Genomic DNA, 16,312 nt, shown 5'->3' on the forward strand with positions numbered 1-16,312 from the left:
TAGAATTATTTGGATTTAATTTGCAATACTGTAAAGCTCTTTTTATTACATTTTCACATTGTATTCTTGGGAAATAAATTATTTGTTGAACTTTTTTGTTCTCACTTTTTTATATTACTTATTTTAAGACCAAAGAGTCATAATACTGTACATTCCTCAACAGATATATTTTTACACTTATTTTGGTTGCAGTTATTTATTAATTTATCATTAATTCATTGCTGTCACTTTTTACACTTGCTATTGCAGCATGAAAGCTGTTCTTCTCTCACATATCAATAACAGTCTCTAAAATACATATACCTGTTCCAAACAAGTGAAAAAAGAAGGAAATGATGGATGAAAACAAATCTGCATTTCTGAGAACATAAATGAAACAAAAAGAATGGAATGCTAATTAAAAACAAATGAAACACAGATTTGGCAAATCCAAATGCCTTATGGCTGTGAAGTTTTTGCTAGGCTGTCAATGACTACTGATTAGTAACCTTCTTTTAATGACCATTGTTACAAATTTCCATTGAACAAAATACTGATAACAACACTTTCTTGTTTCTGCCATGGTAATTTTGGAGGCAAACATTGTCAGCTCCATTTGTCAGAAAGGTAGGACCTCTCTTTTGAACAAGTTCCATCTGCTTCCATGTTGAGAAATTGTAATTAAAACCAGTAAAACGTTTTCTTTAAAAAATTATAGTTATAATTGTACTTGGAGTTGATATCACACTGTGAAATAACATGCTTAAGTTTATGTTTTTATCAATTAGGGGCTAAGGTTATAGAAAATCCCACCCACAGACATGGTTTTTGTAGTAGCATAGTCTATCTGGAGTGCTGCATCTTAACATCACTACATAGTGCATGGTTGGAATGTGTGACAGCGGACCAAATTATTTATGGACGTGTCCATGATTTGGTTACATAAATGTTTACATTTATATGGAACTCATAAGTGCCATCATATCTATGTTTATCTGTTATTGTTCTGGTCATTCTGAGGTATCACAGAGTGAGAGTACAAAATACAAACATTGTAATTGAGTATTGCTTTTTGCAGAGGAAATGACATACTTTTATATTGTTGGGAGAAAGTAAATTCCACATTGTTAACTGATTATAAATATAATCAGATCAACTCATCTTTTCCAGTGGGTGTTCCCAGCTGATTCGATCAAAGGTGAGTGACCTTCATAGGTGAGAAGATGTCGCAGTGTGAAAACTGTTTGGAAGAACAGTGGTGGATTAATTAATGTAATTTGTGCATTTTGTCAATGATCTTAATATTACGTAAATTCATGTCACTAGTTTACTACATACTGTTTATATAGTTGATTTTATATATATATATATATATATATATATATATATATATATATATATATATATATATATATATATTCCACAAATGACATTTCTGGATCTTCCTGAAAGGAACAGGTATGTCGGAATAATTGTCTAAAAATAAGTACTTTGCATAAATAAACTTTTTTGTCTCTGGTCTTGATTACTGTTATGCCATAACGTGTTCATATATCTTTTAATGACATATTTAATACCAGTATCAGCTTGATTTTCACAGTTTTGCACATCTTGTCCAGTAGCCAACTTCAGGATTCCCACGCTACTGGGTAATTGGGGGAAAAGTCGGGAGAAATTATCATTTTTTTCCCCGACCATGAAAAGTCCTTGAATTTCGCAAATATTGACGAATGTTGGGAATTTCCCTCCACAACTTGACGCGCGAAACAATTGTGTAATTGAGTCATAACTGTACTGATCATGAGTTAAATTTATCGAGTTCTAACCATAATATTAATAGGCTGCAGTATGAATCATTTGGGTGCTTGCCATAAATATATTTGTTGAGACAATCCAAATGCTTAGTGGATTAGATTCACCTAGTAGACTTTTGTGGAAGGGATGAAAACCAGTCTAGCATCACAAGAGGCCAACATGGTGGTGTTAAAGCATAGCCGCTTAGCAGATGGCTAGCAAACTTAAACATTGTTAAATCGATTTTTACCTGCATGAAATCAATATGAAAATTATTTATTTTCTCAGAAATTGCGAGTATTAAAATCGTTATGTCTTTAATCTGCTGAAAGATGATAAAACTAATGCATTGATGAAGTTTGAGCTAGTATTAGTGATTTCTTTTGCTAGCTGCACGAGAACACAGAATCTCACAACTGTCATTTTCAAATATTGTAGAAAAAAATTAAATGTAAGTCGTAATAAAAAATACAAAAACGAAAGAGCACAAAATTATCTATATTTATCCCAAGACTGAATTGTTGTATCACGTGACTACCACGTTGACATGCTCTCATGCAGGGAGCATATGAAGCAGGGAACCAGACTACTCTGCTTGATGAATCAGACTGGCCAAGTTTCTTGTAGTTGTTCTCGAAAGAAATATGTTGAGAATTATATGTTCTTTCTGGTTTCATTTAATATAATTTAAATTTTGTACAACAACATTAAAAAGGAGTTTTCTATTGATATCACATGATTACTGGACTTCCATTGTCATTGTCATTGTTTGAGATTTGTGAAGTCATGTGACTACTGGGTCAGGTTTCATCTATGCTGAGTTTCGTCTAGTCTGTCAGCAGATTAAAGACATAATGATTATAATACTTGCCATTTTTGAGAAAATAAATAATGTTTCTATCGATTTCATGCAGGTATAAGTCGATATAACAGTTTAAATTTGCTGGACCTGCTGATAATTTTTTTTTATTTTTGAGATACTGTCATATAGTTGACCTGGATATAATCCAATCTTTTTTATTTTGCACCTAACATCATGTGATGCGTGAATGGCAGACACCTTCAAGCAATCGGTTTATTATTTCCCTCTCGTTTGCGATTTTGTTTGATCCAGTTTTCAGTTGGATAGCATATTCAAACCTTTGAGTACAAGCAAACACGATTTGTTTCTCTATGTTCATGTCAATTAACAATATGTCATGTGTTATCTGAAATAATTGATACACACTACAGTATGGATGTTTACGCTACATATAGTTCATAGATATATTGTATTCTTTACTGCCTGTGATGAAAGAGATAAAAGATTAATGATAACAATACAGGGTTAGTTTCTTTCATTTCATTATCAAATAAGCATTTTGTTTATCTATTTTATTGCAGTGTGCATGGGGGGGGGAACATTCAACACAAATTTATTTTGTTAAGTATTGGACATATGACCTAGGTGGAAAAAAAATTTCACCATAAGTTCTGGGACAGGAAAAAATTATTGTGTGCTAATATATACATTAAATATGGTAGTACATTTCAGAGAATAGGATTCTCTAGCAAACAGTCGCATCAAGGGTACATGCCTGTGCTTAAAAAATATATGAAAAATACATGCATGCATAATAGTTTTTGTTCCGAATGCTACAAAGGGATATAATGCTGACTTTGTTGTGTGATTGTGACTGAAATGTGAAAGACCAGTGCTGGAGCTGACTCTCAGCCACTTTCAGAAATGAAACAGACTGTAGCATATACGTTCTTTGTCACTGCTGTAAAAAGAAACATATTTTGCCTTGGAATGGCAGAAAACAATCTGAATTGATACCAACTGAATATTCCCTGTGGGAAGTAGCTTGGGCTGTAAGGAAAATTTCATTTAGAAGCTCTTCATAAGTAGTTTATTCCATGTTAGGCTTAGAAAGTTTAGACTGCTACTTGTAAAATATTATCCATTTACTTTCATTTGGCCATCAGATGGAGTGTGCTTATGGTGTAGTCCTGCTTGTTACCCCCTCCAAAGGGCATATTTTTGATTGATTTGATCAAACTTGAGATATAGGCCTATATCATCAAGATCTCCAGCAAATTCATTAATGAGCAAGATATTAAAGAAGTGATGATCTTGCAGCTTATTGGCTGAGCTTGGTACCTCTCTTTTGACCATATTTCTGATCCAGTTTGCATTAAACTTGAAATATGGGCATATATTATCAAAATCTCAGATGAGTTCAATAATGAGTGAGATTCGCACATATTATTGATGTTATCTGTCATCTGGTTGACTGAACTGGTTACCACTCTGGACTGTATTTTTAATAGGATTTGATCACAATTGTAAATGTCCTAAAAATCCTTGTTGAATGTGTTTATGATCAAGATCCACACCAATGATATTTCTGGTCTGATTTTGAATAAAGCTGTTAAATAGTCTCGTATCATTCAGTTGTTGGATGAATTTCATTATGTGCAAGATCTGTGTATGTTTATGTCATCTTGTATCTGATTGGCTGAGCTTAAGGATTACCACTCTGATGACTGAATTTCACTGTAACAATCTTCGTTATAATACAAATTCAGATATAGGATGGTCATGCCATGGCTCCTTACATTTTGTTATAAATTTCACCAATGTCTTGAAGTACTCCACAGTTTTGTGCCAAAAAAAGACGTACAAGATTTTGATATAATAATCTGACAAGATATGTTGTATTTTTGAGAAAAAAGTGTTTTATCATTGCATCTTTCTGGATATAAATAAAGATGTTAAGCATTTTGGTTTGTGAATGTTCATTTCCATTGTGTCAATAGTCAATCACTGCACTTAGTTTATTTGAAAGATTGTTTTAGTTTATTTTTGAAAGATTGATACCTCGATGTGTATTTTAGATTGCCAAAAAGTGAAGTCAACAGAACTTGAGTCTAAAATTCAGCATTCTGATTAGCTGAAATTTAAGTTTGAATTAAAATTAACTATTTGCCCAGTATAAACTCGTACTCAATCAACTATTATAAAAATATACAAGTTGTCAATGGTAATGAGCAAAACTTGTGTGAAAAGTTGTTTTCTGGAACTTATTTGGTGACTGTTCTAAATTTAAAAAATAAGACCAGTCTTCTTTCCCAAATTTAAAAAAATAAGACCAGTCTTCTTTCCCAATGGTAAGCAATTGTTAATATTGAAGATCTATGGAAAAGCGCTTGGAATGAGCTTGATCAAAACAAATGGAAAACAGAGAAAGTGTATGACTTTCAGTGAACAAAATTGGCAGTATTATCGACAAGAGATAGGTTTCATTAAAGAGAAACGTGCATTATGGTAGTCCAGAATCTGCACTTGATCTATTGACAAGTGATCAAAATAGCCTTGACTGCCAAAAATGATTGAATTTTGTGAAACTGAGGCCATGTATAATATGCACAGTGTAACCTTGTTTAGTTGAAAGTCACTTTGCAGTTAAAATTATTGTTGAGCTACCACCTTACCTTCTTTCTGGGGGGCCCCGAGTGGCTGAGTGGTCTAAAGCGCTCTTTGTTACGGATCGCTGCCATCTCACCTCTGTCTGTGGCGGTTCTAGTCAAAGATTCAGCCAATGTGGGCATGTGAGAAAGCTTGCCAGTAGCTTCTCGTGGGTCGGAGGTTCTTTCCGGGGTTTTCCGGGTTCTTCCTCCACCATTAATACTGGCCGCCATGTATAGCCTGTCGTGTGCTGAAAAAATGGCATTAAACCCCACAACAACAACAACCTTCTTTCTGTTGAGAGATCTGGATGTGTGCAGTTTGTTAGGATTAACAAATAGAACAAACAGCATAGACCTGATCTTGTCAGCACATTATGTAATGGCAGATCCAGTTATGTGCTGTTTGCGGTTGAACCCGACATATATATATACACAGAACCAATAGTCATTTATGAAAATGTTATAATGGTTCATGCAATTTTATTTGTATCTCAGTAACGTGCTTTCAAGTCATTATTGTCATTAAAGTACATTAGTGCCAACTCTATAATCAAATACAGTACATATTGCATATTTAGTCTTCAAGTTGTATATGTGATAGAGATAATAATTCAGCAGTTTTGATTGGTAATATTTTTATTGCTTCTTTTTGGGCATTGCTTCATGACACATCATCAGGAAAGCCAAGCTTGAGTTTGGTAAAGAGTGCAGGTACAGAAACTGATTGAGTATCATTACTTGTTATGCATTTCTTTTATCATTAGCCCTATTGATTTAATTTTTGCCAGTTCGAGCATATTCATTGAAATAAATCATTAAATGTGGTCAATTATTAGCAAACAAATTATGCAATAAAACACAGTTGTAAAGAATATTTCCAGTTTGTTGTTCTTTGAGAGTACAAGATTTGGAATACCGATTTGAATTACATCTATCCATTGGAAATAACAGATATTATCTTACAGATTAAAGTCTATATTAACTATCCAGTGTTTATGTGGATGTACTGTATGAATTTGAATAAAACACTATCATGCTTTGGGAGAGACATGTGAATAAGAACAGACATGATATATATTAACAATGCAGTTGTTCCTCATTTCAAGATGATCGTTGGGGTCTATAAACTCAGACTGACTTGTTTACCAAACCACAGTATTATGAGAACAGTGTTATACAAACCACAGTATAATGAGAACAGTGTTATACAAACCACAGTATAATGAGAACAGTGTTATACAAACCACAGTATAATGAGAACAGTGTTATAAACAGCCTCATTATAGTGAAAATTGAAGATGTACAGAATCGCAGTATAGCATGAATTATATAATTTTGTCAAACAAGAATATTTTATAAAGGAAAATTGTTGTTGTTTTGGGGTTTAACACCCTTTTTCAGCACATGATAGGGTATACATGGCAACCAGTATAATTAGTGGAGGATGAACCCGGGAAAATCCTGGAACAAACACTAACTCATGGGAAGGTACTGGCAAATTTTCTCACATACCCACATTGGCACCTAAGACCACTCAGCCACCCAAGGCCCCCTAAAAGGATATGATATTAAATATAATGTTATCTCTGAGCCCACAGTCATGTTTTTTTTTCAGTTACCTATTTATAAGAATCCAACTTGGTACATTTTGTGATAGACCTGTTTGGGATGGGGGGTCTGGCATCTGTTGTCTGTTCAGTATCCACTAGTTGTTGATTGTCAGAGCCACATGAAGTCATGAAACTTGGCACAGCTTTATCCGAGGTCTGATTGGTGGAGAATCAATTTGTGTCTTTTGGAGATCCAATATGGCCACCACATTGGTTGTCTTAAAAACGTGTTTTTACTATCCTTGATCATATTGAAAAGGAGTATTCTCTGAAAGACTTTTTTATGACGTAGATGGTCCTAAATGAAATTGGTGTTGATCTGACTTCCAGCATAGACACCATAGTGACTACTTTGAAGATGTTATCACTACTTCACCAGAACCAATGGTTGTATAATCAGGTTTCACAGAAACGTTGCCTGTGACATTTAGATGGTTCTAAGTGAAAATAGTGCCTATTTTTCATCGAACATGGCGTCTGTCTTGAAAACCTTGTAATTGCTTTTCCTCCTGAACTGATGGTCATATTGATACGGGATTATCACTGAAAGATATCCCATGACCAGTAAATTTTTCTAAATGAAAATAATGCTGATTGTGATATCCATCATGACCATTATTTTTGCCAACTTGAAAATCGTGTTATTGCTACCTCTCTTGAATGGCTGGTATATCACGATTGGGTTCCACTAAAATATTTCTATTAGATGTAAATGGTCCTTTATGAACATCAGCACTGTTGAAAACTTAATTATTTTTTAGCTGATTATTACATCATTCTTCTTTCTGATACAAAATAAATACTTGTCTTGGTAAATGTTCACTTGGTGATATTGTTATTCTCCATGTGCTATTTACCACATTTAGTACTGTAGTTTGATAAATCTTGTTTTGCATAAAATATAATTTCTTGGTATACTCGGTCAACATCCCCCAAAGTTTGATTGTTTTATGGAATGACACATGGCATAAACTGACAGTCATCACCACCAACTTGCATCTGACAATCATTTTGTTATTTGGTTCAGCTCAATCAAGTATAAGTGTATGTTTGATACAACAAAATACTTTATTGTAGTCTCGACTAAATCCAAATATTGTGCTCAACGGTAGCATCATTGTTATTTGATTTGAGCTATTTGTAAATTTTTGTAGTTTACCGTATCCTTCATTATAATTGGGTCACTGATCATTATTAAAGGCACTTATTGCTACTGCAACAATAGCTCCATATGCTGTAAGTGCTGCTATGGTATATTGTGCTACTGTATCAGAACCAGGTGGTGTTAGAATCAGTCCATTTTTTACTGCAGTATCACCATTGGTGCAGGTTTTAAGTTCGTTTGAAATAGCATCTCCATCTCCTGTATCTTTAAACAACAGCATATTTGTTGCAACAGATCATGAGTAGTCATCGCTGAACGACACAGTGTTAAGAATTGTACTTGCAACTGGTAAGTGCATAGAAATATCTCTACTGTTTGATTTCCTAGTTGATATCTAGTGCTTTTGAACAAACTTCAACCATTATTCACGGGTGATACTTGAGTACTGACAGCAATAGCACCACCTGCTGCTGTTCTTATACTTCCTCGTACTTCAAGTATGGCTTTGTGTGGCAACAGAAACACATATTCATCACATGTATTAAACATCCTGATGCCCATCTTGTTAGGCTCATCTGAGGTTTCATCGAGATAATCAACATAATCAAATTCTTTCGAGTTATATGTTGGTATCTCTGTCAGGTCAAGGTAATTTTTAATAGGCATGCTCTATCTGTTAATGTTAGACAAAATCATGAGCATTATACACTAAATGCAGCAATATTGGACCACATTTGAACTGGAGATGTCTCTACTGATTTTATTTTTATAAATTTTCTAATTTCTTCGCCTGGCGAAGATAAGTTTTGTGTCGTTTTCATCATTGCTGCAGTAGTTTTTGATGTTGGTGATATTTCAGAAATTGCTTGTTTTATATCTGCTGCACTTGATGGAGTGACAGACACTTTGACCTTGATTTTAGCAGCATCCTTTTATCCTACTGCTATACCTGCTGTGGATGCGGCTCCTGTGGCAAAAGCTTTTGATGCACCTAACACAACAGGTGGTACTTTATTTGCAATTCCAGGTACATTTTCAAGTATTTTAGAGAATGTATTTCTGAAGAAACCTCCTACGATTATTTTGCGATAAATTTTTCGTTGTTTCATTTTGTTATACAAAACTGTCTGATAAAATTGACTTTGATGAGCTTGTTGTGATTACTTAATTGAGATCAAATGCAGATAATATGTTACAATTTCGTTATTGTAATTGAGCTGGGACCTGATTGATCAGTCAGCGTCATCGTGATATGGAACATCAGGAGAAAAAGAATAAATTGTTTTTCCTTTGCTACATCGTGCTGAATATTATCGAATTGCAATTGAGCAGTTGACTAAAATCGTATTTATATATGTGATGCTGACAGCTGATTCACTAACGTACAGTATTGTTGCAACTGTTGCAGATCCATACTGTTCTTTATTGAACCCAAAAAATGATCCAGTTGTATCTTGTTTACTGAGATCGATGAACAAGTTGTTTTTAATGTTATTCTTGATCATAGTGTGTTATAGTTTGGAATGAGCTCAAAATTATCTGATGAGATACCGATGACAGCAGTTACAAGATCTTTTATTGTTTTGTTGAGATCTGTAACGTTGTAGGCGCCTTGTGGTATCTTAATAGAATTCCATATAATAAGACCTCCTATTCTTACTCTGAATGTTTAATCATCATTGATGCTAGTTTTAACATTTGCCATTTAGTGCCAGACAGTGTCTGATACTAGTCCTATTTCGTATTGATTATCGCTGTTAAGTTTGATTGGTGGATTATAAATAACAGAAGTTTGCACTGTCCGCCATAGTTTGAATGTAGTAATGTAGTTGATCACGTTCTTATTTTATCTGATAGATAAAACTTGGAGTGCTTTACAGTTAACAGATTAATTTGCGATGAATTAATTCGCGTCGATAGGATCACTATGTCAAATGTAATATTCGTCAGATGTTAGATAACCAATTGATCACAAATTATCTAAAATTTCAACAATTTCATTGTCAATTTTTGTGCTTACATTTCCGGCTTCTTTTGATGAGACTAATAGCACCAGTTGATCAACTATTTCAGCTTGGGAGTTATAGATCTTGACATATTTACCTGATTGTACAGGCATATATACAAGTTTATACTTTTTTGCTAATGTAAGTAATTTATTTTTCCCATTATATTTTTCTGCAAAATGTTTCATATTTTCCAAAATGGTATATATACTTCAGTGATAATAATTTCTCTGTATTTTCTAACAAGATTTTGTGCTTCCATAAAATCATTAGAATTATGGCCATTATCTCAGTATTCAGATTCATTCAGATTTTTTATATGCTAATAGCTCAATATATTCATCAATTTTTGCATCTTTCAGTTTTCTGATATTACCTACGGTAAAAAGTTTTTCTGATTTAAATACATCATTCTCCACATCCGCATGTTCACTATATAAGATCATTACCTATTATTTTTATTGCTTTTTCAATTTCGTTTAATCGAATTTTTTTTGCGTCATATTTCTCCTGTTCGTTTTTTTTTGTGGTTTTTTTTTTTGTGGGTTTTTTTTTTGTTGTTGTTTTGTTCTTTATCTCGTTCTGGTTTTTTCTTTCTTCTATTCAATCCATTCTTCCAATTTCTCATAAAATCTCAGCTTGTTGTCCAAAAGGATTCCCCATTTTTTCAATAATTGGTTCAGCAACTTTCTTTTGTCCTTCAACTAACCTTTCCGACGGCCGAGTGGTTAGAGCGTCCGTCCCGGATGCGGGAGGTCGTGGGTTCGATCCCCGGCCGAGTCATACCAAAGTCTTACAAAAAATGGTACTAACAGCTTCCTCGCTAGGTGCTCAGCATTAAAAGGTTAGAGTTAGGACTGGTCGGCCTGGTGTCAGGATAATGTGACTGGGTAGGACATCATGCTACATGTCTGCTAGATATCACTGTAAACTGCCACACTGCAGACGTAGTAGCGATATGACTGAAAAATTGTTAAAGCTACGTTAAAAATCTAAATCACACACCTTCAATAAGACCAAGTAGTCCTTTCTCCAATTATTGGGGGGGGGGTGATGGCGCAGAAATATCTGGCTGTTTTGCCAAGTACAGCTTCAGTCGCAGGTCTAAAATATCGAGCAGTATCTTTTGCTGTTTGATGTTGCAAGCAACGTTCTTGCTTAAATATTTGTCTTAAATGCGGCTGTCATTGAAACAGATTTCTTTAAAACCTCTTCGTTTAGCATCCATTTTTATAAGTATCTGTTAGATTAATTTTCACAATCTAAAATCTTGTCTATTCCACATCTGAATATGTGAATTTTGTGCTATGTTATCAAATAAAATAAAATTGTGCTTTCCTTAGACAGTAGCGCTATGATAAAGTTCAGCAAATTTATCTTTCAATACGTCTCCACTTTGTTCTTTTGCTATATTGTGTATGTCCATGTTGTAGACTTAAGCGAATAATACAAACCAACCTGTATTTCGCCTGATAAATTGATCAACGTTATAAAAACCGTCCTAGATAAACTGCATTACATTTTCAGTTGGGCAACAATGAAAATACGATTGTATCTTATCCATCTTGGCGTTGCTGAGCAGGATGTCATCAAACAATTATTTTATGCTCATCTGAATCTAACTGGGCAACAGGAATTGGATCATCGGATTGTTTTATGATAAAAGTATCACCAAAGCCAAGTTCATTTTTTTAGATTTTTGTTATACTTGCTAAGCAGTTTGTATTTGTCCTGCTGTGGATTTACATTGTAGATATATAAACTATCGTAGTTAAAGGTGTCGTTCAGTAACAAATTCATCTACAAATTAGATTTGCCTGATCCAGTTCGTTCTACTATCAGATAATGGCGATCTGATAGGTCGTGGATGTGTTGATGTTTGATTAATTGCTCCATGTCAAACTTAATTATGCTTATTCTGTATTAAACTACATTTTATAAAACTAACTTTTATCAGGTGGTCAAAATTAAATTTTATCAAGCAGCAGTAATAAGAATGAGCTATTATACAAAATTTGTTACATTAATCGGAAGCTCAGCAGAAAAGACGGCAACTGCAACTGATGCAGATTTAACAGTTTATTTTAAAAAATCCGGACATACAATGACAGGTAACCGAAATGTCTGGTCAGCAAGTGCTAGACCTTGAAAAAAAACATGCTCCTGTCAGCGTAAATAACACACAAGCTGTATGTTTTGTCCAACTTAAGACGATCGATGATAGAAGGTTATCACTGAGGGATGGAAAATGACTGGAGATATCAATATGAGTGGAAAAAATAATAAATCTGGAAACGAAATACCCTCCTGCTGACGTAAATAACACACGAGTTATGCACAGCTCAGTGCGGTCGATAATAACTATTCACTAACTGGTGGAACAATGACTGGAAATAGAAATATGGGCGGAAAATTAATATTTAATACTCAGCTCGATAATACAACGTTGACCAGCAACAACTTTTAACAAATGTAAAGTTTGTCAAAGACAACATTGTAATAAAATCCGGTGATACGATGACATGTACGTTAAACCTGTGCGCTAACAAAATCACATGGTCGTATGATGCAACTGCCGCATCTGATCTTACAAGTAAACAAAACATGGACGCTGAAGTAATTGCAGTATCAACAAGTACAGCTATTGATGTGGATGCCGCTTATCTTACGAAAACAGAAGGCACAATTACAGGTGCGATCGATATGGTTGCTAAGAATATAACTTCTACGTATGTACCTGTTGCTTCATCCAATCTTGAAATTAAACAGTACGTGGGTAGTGTTACCTAATCGCGAGCTAAAAATATAGTGTTGGTCACATCCCACATATCGCTGATGTTATTAATAATTGTAGCAGTTTTGTTGCATATGCGTCAAGTTATTTGGGAAATAATCCAAATTATGCGTTTGCGTTTAACAACCCTGTGTCTGGGGAGTTGGAGTGGACCACAGACGGAGAAGTAATTAAACTTTTGATTAAAATACAGTGTCCAGTGGCCGATGCAATATGGAAATTTCAATTGCGAGGTATATATAATTTTAATATCGGAAGAATTTATGACTGGAGATTAGAAGGATCAAATGTTAATACAACATGGAATACGCTATATATATTATCGAATGTTTATATTACTTATTCTCGTCAGTTTACACTTGATCCTGAGGTAACCATAAATAAGTATTTGTATTTCCGGATTTTTATTATCAACGCTGAAGGTCCTTATCCTGGGTTGACTATGAGAACAGTGACAACTTTGTTAGAGTTGCAGGAATGAGAGGCCCTCAACTGAAATACGCAATCAGAAACTTTGATATAATTAGTAAATACTGTCCTGTAAGTGACTGTGAGGAACAAATATTAAAGGTTGGAAAGCTTTTGTCAAATACGTTGCTTGAACTAAATAAAGAAAATCATTTGAGGATCGACAAATCTAACCCTGTTATAACAAATAACGTGGTGGTAAAAGGCCAGAACAAAATCAACTAAAAACGATTCACGATGAGCTTGACAAACTAGTTGGAACAAGAAAAACTAAGTTTCTTAAAATCGTAAGCGCAAAGACACATTTGCTAAACGTCGCATATTTCGTATGCTAGGCATGGACTGTTATGATAAAAAGACGTTGTTAGAAATGGTAAATAATTGTACTGATGCTAACCTGCTAACAACAGCATATCTAGTTCTAATAGGCTCTCTCACCGGTGATAAAAATAGTATAACGTATGTCACATTAATGCTGCACTAAACGCAGTATCATATACAGTGCATAGGATTGAGTCATATGATGATGTTGAACGAGACATATTTTATCAGGAGTTTGACGATATTACAACTGTAGAATCTAATATTGATGAAGATTATGAAATATATCATAGTTCTAAAAACTTGTGTTGAATTTTTTTTTAAGCAGCTGGAAAGTTACTCCCAGAAGCAAAATACAGAAATATCAAAGAGTTGATTGCTTTATACCTAAACCTACCCGTCAATAACATAAATATAGAAGAAGCAGATGTTCGCGGTCTTTTGAGTTTTGCAACATCATATGCAATTTTCAGGCAATACTTAAGAATTTAAAACTGGGACAATTATGTTATGTTATTAGTTAAGTCGATGAAACAGAAGATATTTATCGTGATAGAATCAATGATATTCCTGAAATACCAACAAATTTTGATCCTCCATTTTCATCCTCAGATCGTAAAGTTTTAGCATATAGCAGATACAATGATACCTCATCTGAAGTATATGATAAGTACAGAGATTTTCTTGCTGGTCCTGTCAATACCAATTTTCGTGCGCTGATTGATAAGGCTGCTGCTGAAAATACCTTTACTACATCAATTGAAATAATTACTGAAACAAAAAAGAAATTATTTATTTAAATCATATCTCATCAGGTATCTCATACAACGAGCTGATCAAATACTATAAATACTATTATTAAAAAACTTACTGCATCAGACGCTCCAGAAAATATTACAGCAGAATAATAGGCGTGGTTAACTACATTCATATGTTACTTAAAACAATTGAAGTAGCATCAACATGAGCAACAGTAAAATCCATTACTCCTGATAGTGTCAGAGGCAGGTATTGTATTGTCGGCTGTAAACAAAAGAATCGAGCCAAAATATTAGAATAAAAATACTTCTTGTAAAATAGCAATAGCAACTTACAATAAAATTCTTAATCAACTTCAAGCATATCTCAGAGGTGAAATGTATTATGTTATATCTGATACAGGAACTGCGAGACAAAGATGATTTGCTTGTTGATATGAGACCGAACAGAATTGTGAAATATGAAAAGCAGTACTCAGTAAATTTTGTATGAAATACTGATGGTATTACATTTGAGGATACTACGTTAAAGATAAAAATAATTATTTTCCAATGTTAGCATATGACAATTATACTTGACAATGAAAAGTACAGCACGTATTTCAAAAGCAGAAATAAGATAAAGTTCACGTTGGCTCGCAAGGAGAATTCAGATTATTTTAGTAAGCTTGCTTGGGTTACGAATTCGCTTTCTGGTGTTATTGATAATCTCTACAATCCGATATCACAAGACAAATACACAACTATCACAGCTGATGACGAGCTAATAACAAATGTTATGCCGACAAATCAATAGTCTCACATAGAAAGTTTAATAAAAACCGCGGTAGTCTTGAAAAGGGGATTGTTTCTGAGCTAAACTCCTATTTGGTTTGACGACAATAATGATTTCCTTGATAGGTCCTCGAGTTAGGTAATCGATGATGAAATCTACGCTGTTGCCTCAACAAAGTCGTTTTCGTATTTATTTAAACTAATACGGGGGGGGGGGGGAGAAGAAGGGGTTAAAAAATCATGATATCGTCCAAGTACAAAATAGGGGTTTGGCTCAGAAACTCCCTTCAATAAGATTACTCAAGCATTCAAGTCCCTGCATAAAAAACGCCAGCAATTGCTTCTCGTTAAGCTATCAATATGCTTTGCATGATCATTCCATCTTTCAGAGACACTAATATCAGTCATATCTTGACGACTTGAGCCTTCTGATACAGCGTAACATAAACACATATATTTATCTTGGGTTTTTTTTAAAAATCAGATCTTAACACAATAAATCATCAGAATCGGAATGAATGAATTTATATACCTTCTGCAGTCGAATTCCTAAGGTAAAATAGTAATCCTCCATAATCTCTCTTAAGTACCTGTTTTCTTTTTAACTCAATAAAATGCAAATGGATGAAATGTGCAACAGACATTTCTAAACATTTGTTTGTCCATGCCTTCATAAAATAATAATATTATTTTGAAACAATAGTTTAAATTTTTCTAGTTTTATTTTTTTCAGCGATTTACTTGCGAGTCCTTGTATGTTCAACTGAACGATTGGATATAATGTTTTCTTCCGTTACTAATGGAATTGTTTTTGTGATGTCCATAGTCCGCAGATTATATCCTTGGTTGAAGCCTCCTACCTTTCCCCGTGTTCTTCCTCTCATTAACGGTGTTATCGTTGTTTGGTGCATTCTGGCTAGATACCATCTTTGACGACATACGCGTATTTGAAACATTCGCTTTTGATTGTCCAAAATTTTTTATTCTGATTAGAAACTCGTTCCCTGTCATTATGTGGTACATCTACTGATCGTTTTTGTCCATTATCCCTCACTCTTGGAGTAGCAGAGTTATTACTGCGGATTGTTCTTTTCTCAACTCTGAGGCTTTGATAAAGTAGACCATTATAAATTATTGAGACTCTCGAAACCTGTTGACTTCTCATCTCGTCTCCCATCTCCTGGTCTGGTCTAATAGTTGCACCAAGACCATGATCGAACGTAGCAAAACGTCTATACGACCTCTGAGAA

The 16,312-nt window shown here is 34.2% G+C and overlaps 1 protein-coding gene across 1 annotated transcript in view; it reads left to right on the forward strand.

Moving 5' to 3' along the window:
* The window catches only part of LOC149797464 (DNA repair protein RAD50-like), a 212,784-nt gene extending 206,684 nt beyond the window's left edge, over positions 1–6,100 (forward strand). The window contains exon 34 of the mRNA XM_089960763.1: positions 1,150–6,100. Within this exon, the coding sequence (XP_089816889.1) occupies positions 1,150–1,198 (49 nt within the window). The 3' untranslated portion in view covers positions 1,199–6,100. The remainder of the gene's footprint in view (positions 1–1,149) is intronic.
* Positions 6,101–16,312: the final 10,212 nt, after the last annotated feature.

This window comes from Sinohyriopsis cumingii, chromosome 6, assembly GCF_028554795.1.
Source record: "Sinohyriopsis cumingii isolate HCF-2022 chromosome 6, ASM2855479v2, whole genome shotgun sequence".
Taxonomy (NCBI): domain Eukaryota; kingdom Metazoa; phylum Mollusca; class Bivalvia; order Unionida; family Unionidae; genus Sinohyriopsis; species Sinohyriopsis cumingii.